At 38.5% G+C, this 7,158-nt stretch overlaps 1 protein-coding gene across 1 annotated transcript; it reads right to left on the reverse strand.

Moving 5' to 3' along the window:
- Positions 1–477: 477 nt before the first annotated feature.
- Positions 478–1,434, reverse strand: LOC140523563 (olfactory receptor 2B11-like). Its single transcript, XM_072638381.1, is given in 1 exon segment — positions 478–1,434. A coding segment is annotated over 1 exon segment (957 nt).
- Positions 1,435–7,158: the final 5,724 nt, after the last annotated feature.

A 7,158-nucleotide genomic window follows, 5' to 3' on the forward strand; every position in this document is an offset into this window, starting at 1 on the left:
TTTATTGATTTTCTTTTTTTTTAAACAGTAGATAACACTTGGGAGCCAGTGCTTAGTATAGTACCTAGCACATACTAAGTACTTAATAAATATTTGTTGACTTGATTGACTTGGGAGAGAGGGAAAACAAATTTTTATTAATTCACAAAATCAATTTAAAAAGGAAATGATAATTAGGGTAACGTGTCAAAGCCACTCTTGGGACCAAAATCACACCATCATTAAACACCCAATAGAGTGAATCTCTAATGGTGATCTTTCAGGAACCTTGACATAATAGTAAGAAAGTATTTTGGATAGGGAGCTTCTCCTCCTCTATTCTCACCATATAGGCATCCAAGTATTCTGTTCTGTCAGCAATCCCTTAAATTAAGCATTTTATTCTTTCTATAGGAATACTCAATAGCTTCAAAAGTTTTTAAACATCCTTGCAGAAGGAAATAAATGAATTTATACTGAATATTGAATTCCTATTGCTTATCTCTGAAAGGGTCTCCAAGTCCTTCCCCAAAGTCTTATCAGTGCTCCCTTCACATCTTTATTTCTGAGGGTGTAGATGAAAGGGTTGAGGGTTGGAGTGATGATGGAGTAGAAGAGGGAGATGAATTTTCCCTGGTCCTGGGAGTAGCTAGAAGGGGGCTGAAGGTATATGTAGATAGCAGGCAAATAGAAGAGTGACACCACCACCAAGTGGGAAGAGCAGGTCCCAAAAGCTTTACTCTGCCCCTTAGAGGACTTGATTCTCATCACAGCCTGGGCAATAAAGCCATAAGAGATAAGAATGAGGACCAGGGGAACCAGCACAAAGAAAGCTACCAGCACAGCCAATGTGACATCATTGATGTCTGTGTTGGCACATGACAACTTAATCATAGCAGGCACCTCACAGAAGAAGTTGTTCAGCATCCTTTGCCCACAGAAAGGTACTTGCACTGTTAGCACAACTTGAACCAGAGAATTTCCAAACCCACTGAGCCAGGCAGTGGCCACTAGCTTCTGGCATAGTGGGTGATGCATGATGATTGAGTAGCGGAGTGGTTTACAGATGGGCACATATCAGCCTAGAGCCATCGCAGCCAAGACCACCCACTCAGTACAGCCCAACCAATGGAAAATGGCATACTGCACTGTGCAGCCACTGTAGCTGATAGTCTTCCTTGAGCTACCTATGTTGAACAGTACCTGAGGCACAGTGGTAGTGGTATAACAAAGGTCCAGAAAAGACAAATGACTGAGGAAAACATACATAGGGCTGATTAGTACAGGATCCAGCTGAGACACCAATATGATTGCAATATTTCCCAGGACTGCTAAAATGTAGGATACCAGAAGGATCACAAAAAGGGAAAGTTCCAGCCATGGCCTGTCAGACACCCCCAAAAGGAAGAAATCCCCTGCAAAAGCCCCCAGTAAACTTTGGTTGTTACTTCTCATGCTGCTTCATATTCTGACACCTATAAGGAAGCAAAAAAAAAACATAATGAAAGAAATCCAGTCCAGGGAAATAATTTTCCTTCTCTCTGATTTACTACCTATGATTTCAATTTTCTAAGGAAAAAGAAGATGAGGACATTCAGTAGAATCAGTCAGGGGACATTTGTGCCTAAAACGTTTTCTAAAATGTCTGGAAAATAACAGTGCAAAAAATCAATGTGGCTTTTATTTCATAACTAGGAATATCAAATTTTCCAAAACACTTTATACAATATTATCCTCTTTGTACCTCACTGCTACCATGTAATATAAATCCTACAGTTATTATTAAGCCCATCTTATGAGTAAACAAACTGAATATCAAAACTTTTAACTGATTTCTTCATGCATACAACTAGCGAATTTCTGAAGTATAATTTAAACTAAGGTCTTTCTCAGGTTCAACACTCTGTCTGCTGTGATCCACTGCTTCCCTAGCAAGAAGCAACAGTGACCAAGTATGAAAAGAGGTGCAGAATGATAGAGAAGGGACTGAAAATTTTCAGTGGTTAGGAAGAAGGGGAGCATAGAAGCAAAGAGAATGAAATAGGGGGATTAATTATCAACTCATGTTTTGAATCCTCCTCAGATTCTTCCCATTTGGAGTATTTTCACAATCTTTAATACAAGTAGAGATTCACTTCTGACTCCTGTTTGGAAAAGGTTCTTTAGTTCAACAATACACTGAGTCTGCATGGATCACCTCAAATTTCACAGAAATCTACAACCTTACTAACATGACTTTTAATTTACTGGCAATATGGAAGGTGCTCTGAAGAAAACAATCATCCTTTGCTCCTCAGGCTACCTCATTATATTTTCTAAATGTTCTTTCACTTCTCCTGGCCTCTATCTAAGAGAAATTAAGGTTATAGAAGGGAAAATAATTGCTTCTCTTTCTTTTCTACCTCTAAATTCGAAAATCAGACAACTCGTCTCAGTGCTACTTTATAAAGTTTATAATTTAGCTGTGATTATGAAACACAAGTAAAACATTCATGCAGCATTTATTCAGTCCACAGATGTTTATTAATTACCTTCTGTTTGCAGAGTACAATGCTCAGTACTGGAAGAGATACAGAGGAAGGAAGGAGGGAGGGAATTTGCTAGTTAACCCAGTGGATGAATGAGACAAAACATAATGTATATAATATTTACAATATTAAACCCATCAGACTTTCGTAAAAAGAGTGTTGTATGACATTCAGGGGGGATGTTTTATGGCAAAATCAATATTTGAGTTGAGCTTTATAAAGTAAATAAGTGGGAATTTGACAAAAGATGGGGAAGATAGTCATTCTGGGTCTAGAAAAAAATCATAAGGAAAGGCTCATAATCAGGAAAATACATTGCTTTGAAGGAAGGGGATGGGAAAAGAAGAAAGGAGTAGAATGAGTTTGGTTTGCCTAAAATGTGGAATATGGAGAAGGAAGTAATATTAGAGAAGGCTGGAATACTTTTCCAAAGATATTTTGGTGACAATGACAAGGTAATGAGTTTGAGCAATATGACATGTAGCAGAGAGGCACTGAAACTTTGTTTGCAAAATAATCCATGGCTCACTACCCTGTGCTTGAGGTATGATCCTAGGGCCTGACTCCTCCTTCCCCCAAAATTGCACTTTTTGTTTGTGTCTCTACTTAGATTTTACTCTGAGAAACGTCAGTGTGTAAGTCAAACCTAGTTTGTGTCTATGTTCTCACGTTTATGAGTAAAAGGACCATGTATTTCATATAATTTAATATAAACAAATTATAGGCATTTCCATAACATGGTACAATAAAAAAGATGATTGCATACAAAGCTATAAAACTACCATGTGCAACTTGCTACTTCTTTCAAATGCACAACAAAATTTTCATATAAATTTCTTTGTTTTTTACATAAACATATGTTGGGTGCAGGATGGACTTCATTCTAGTCCATGCAAAATGAGAATGAAAACACATAAAGAGATCACAGGAGCCCATAGTATAGAAAAATATGTAAAGATCTCAGTGTCACATAACTGACTGATATAATTCTCATCACTCTACAGTGAGTATCACTTTCCAGTCTTTTCTGAGGAAATGCATGCAGTCTCCACAATTCATAGCATTGTTCTATGTATTAGACTCCCTACTGGAAGCCTCCCTTGAGGGAAGCCTCCCTTCCATGCTAGACATTTACCTCCCTTCCCATCAAACTGGTACCATAGAAATAATTAAAGTAAATAACATAGTGCAAAGTCCAGGACTGTGAATGCCCTATATTATAACTTTTCCACTTTTTGTCTCTCCCAGTTTTGGCATCTGTGCTTAAGTTACTCTTGTATACATGAGTCTAGTGTTTCTCAGGCACATCTTCGCTAAAAAAATAAAAATTAAAAAAGTTTGGATTCTGAAAATCTGAGACTTGCAGTTGCTAAAAACGTAACTAACTCCTGAAGCTAGTCCTGACCAGGAAATCTCCCCTTTATAACTAGAAGACATGAAATATAGGGAAGGCATTCTATGAGAACAGTGGAGTAAATAGAGAGGAAGGGGTACATTTAAGAAATGTTGGAGAGGGAGATTGTTTTTTTAATGTTCTAGCATACTTAATGAGTCTTCTGTTATATCCCATTGAAAGATATCATCTAAGATATAGATAGATAGATAGATAGATAGATAGATAGATAGATAGATAGATAGATAGGTAGGTAGGTAGATATAGCATTACTTTTGTGATAGCAAAGAATTGAAAACATTTTCAGATTCTCATCATTTGGAAGTGGCTAAACAAACTGCAGTATATGAATGTAATGGAATATTACAGTTCTGTAAGAAACTACAAATATGCTGAATTTAGAAAACATAATTAAACTGGCACAAAATCAAGCAAGCAAAGTCTAGAAAACAATATACATAATTGCTACAACATAAATGGAAAGAATAATCACCACAAAATAATAACAAAATAAGGTTAAAATATTACAAATAATAAGCCACATGAGAAGTCATCTTCCCCACCACACCTCTGCTCCTTTGTGGAGTTAGTTCTGATTAGTTTTGCAAAGTTTGCTTTCTCTATTAAAAAAATTCCTTCATTATAAGGAATGGCTCTCTGGAAAAGAGAGGGAGAGGGATATAGCAGGAAATTTGAGTGATTGAAAAAATAGTAAGAAAAATGTTGTTCCTTTAAAAAGAATTTGGGGTGAGGAGCCAAGATGGTGAGGTAGAAAGACACACATAAGCTTGCTCCTAACCCACAACCCATAAAATACCTGTAAAGAAGAACTCCCAACAAATTCTGGAGCAGCACAAGCCACAGAACAACGGAGTGGAGGAGATTTCTGTACCAGAGAGACCTGAAAAACCAACACCAAAGGTCTGCTGCACCCTGGACCCAGAGCAGAGCCCAGCCCTGCCTTGGCCACATGGCACTGAGAGGAGCAGATTCGAGCAGGCTTCAGAGACAGAATGTCCAGCAGCGCAGGTCCCTCCACCCACAGGCACCAGAGGTCAGTGAGAGGGTCTTTTCGGTTGACCAAGAGGGAAGTGGGGTGTCCCTATAACTCAGGCCCCCTTGGGAGGCAGCAGCAGAGGCAGCAGCAGACAAGGGCTCCCAAAGCAGGCAGGAGCTAGGATCCATTGTTGAAGGTTTTCTCGTAAACACTCTGAGGAAACTGAGCCCTGTGTGGCAGCCCTGCCCCCACCTGAGCAGCTGAACTTAATCTCACACTCAATAGCAGCCCTCCCCCTGCTGAAAGCCCTGAGCCTGGGAAGCAGCATTTGAATCTCAGCCCCCAAGTGCAAGCTGAGTGGAACTGGAGGTGAGGTGGGTGTGTAGAGGAAACCCAGAAGTCAAGTGACTGGCTGGGAAAATGCCCAGAAAGGGGGGGGAAAGAAATAAGTCCATAGAAGGTTACTTTCTTGGGGAACAGGTGTCTCTCCCCATCCCTTTGGATGAGGAAGAAAAAGGCATATGGTCAGAAGAAGTCAAAGGCCCTCCCTCCAAAGTGGACTTAAACTTAGCTCAGGAAATAGAACTTAAAAATCAAGTTAGCAGCTTGCTAAAGGAGAACCAAAAAAATGCTAAGGAAAATAACAGCTTTAAAAAGAGGCTAACTCAATTGGAAAAAGAGGTCCAAAAAGCCAACAAGAAGAAGGAGGTTTTAAAAAGCAGAATTAGCCAAATGGAGGAGAAGGTTCAAAAGCTCACTGAACAAAATAATTCATTGAAAGAGAGAATTGAGTCCAGGGAAAAGAATGACTATGAGTTAAACCAAGAAGTTAGTAAACAAAACCAAAAATTTTAAAAAAGAAAAGATGATGTGAAAGAACTCATTGGAAAAACAGCTGACCTAGAAAATAGATCCAGGAGAAATAATTTAAAAATTATTGGGCCATGATTAAAAAAAGAACCTAGACACTATTTTCCATGAAATTATCAAGGAAAACTGCCCTGATGTTATAGAATCAGAGGGCAAAATAGATATTGAAAAAGTTCATTGATCATCCCCTGAAATAAACCCAAACAGAGAAACTCCTAGGAATATTGTGGCCAAATTTCAGAGTTCCCAGATCAAGGAGAAAATACTGCAAGCAGCTAGAAAGAAACAATTTGAGTACTGTGGAAATACAATCAGATAACACGGGATCTGGCAGCTTCAACATTAAATGAATGAAGAGCTTGGAATAGGATATTTCAGAAGTCAAAGGAACTGAGATTGAAGCCAAGAATCACTTACCCAGCATATCTGAATATAACACTTCAAGGGAAAAAATGGACATTCAGTGATGGAGACAAATTTGAAGATTTCATGTTGAGGAAAAGACCACTCTGTATTTAGAATTTGACTTCCCAAGACAAGAATCAAGAGAAGCATGAAAAGGTAAACAGGGGGAAAAAAAGAAAGAAAAATCATAAAAGACTCTCTAAAGCTGAACTGTTTACATTACTACATGGAAAGAAAATATTTTTAACTCTTGAATCTTTTCTCAGTATTTGGGTAGTTGGAGAGATTGTGCACACACAGTCATACACATACACATAGATAGAGAGTACAGGGTGTGTTATATCAGAAGAGATAATATCCACATACACACAAAAAAAAATAAAATAAAATAAAATAAAAATTAAGGGGTGAGAAAGGGAGTAATGAAACCAGGAAGGCTATAACTCATAAAAGAGATAAGAAAAATCTTATTCAATAGAGGAGATAAGGGAGAAGTGGGGGGGGGGGGGGGGAATAAAGCTACTCTCCCCACATGTGGCTGAAGGAAGGAATAACATGCTCACTAAATTTGATATGAAAATTTATATAACACCACAGGAAACTAGGAGAGGAGGCAACAAGTGGAGTGAAGGGAATGTTAGAAGGGAGGGCAAATGGGAGAAGGGAGTCACTAGAAATAAACACTTTCAAGAAAGGACAAGGTCAATTGTAGGGGGGAAAAATAAGGAGGATAGGGTAGGTCAGAGGGCAGTATAATTAGTATTACACAACATGATTACTATGGAAGTCTTTTGCAAAGTAACACATGTTTAATCTATATTGAATTGCTTCCCTTCTTAGTGGGGCTGGGGAGGGAGGGGGGAGGGAGAGAAGTTGGAATTCAAAGTAGTAGAAACGAATGTTGAGAATTTTTACTGCATATAATTGGGAAATAAGAATTACAGGGATAGGGGTATGGAAATTCATGTTGCCCTGCAAGAAAAGAG

This window comes from Notamacropus eugenii, chromosome 2 (assembly GCF_028372415.1).
Source record: "Notamacropus eugenii isolate mMacEug1 chromosome 2, mMacEug1.pri_v2, whole genome shotgun sequence".
NCBI lineage: Eukaryota > Metazoa > Chordata > Mammalia > Diprotodontia > Macropodidae > Notamacropus > Notamacropus eugenii.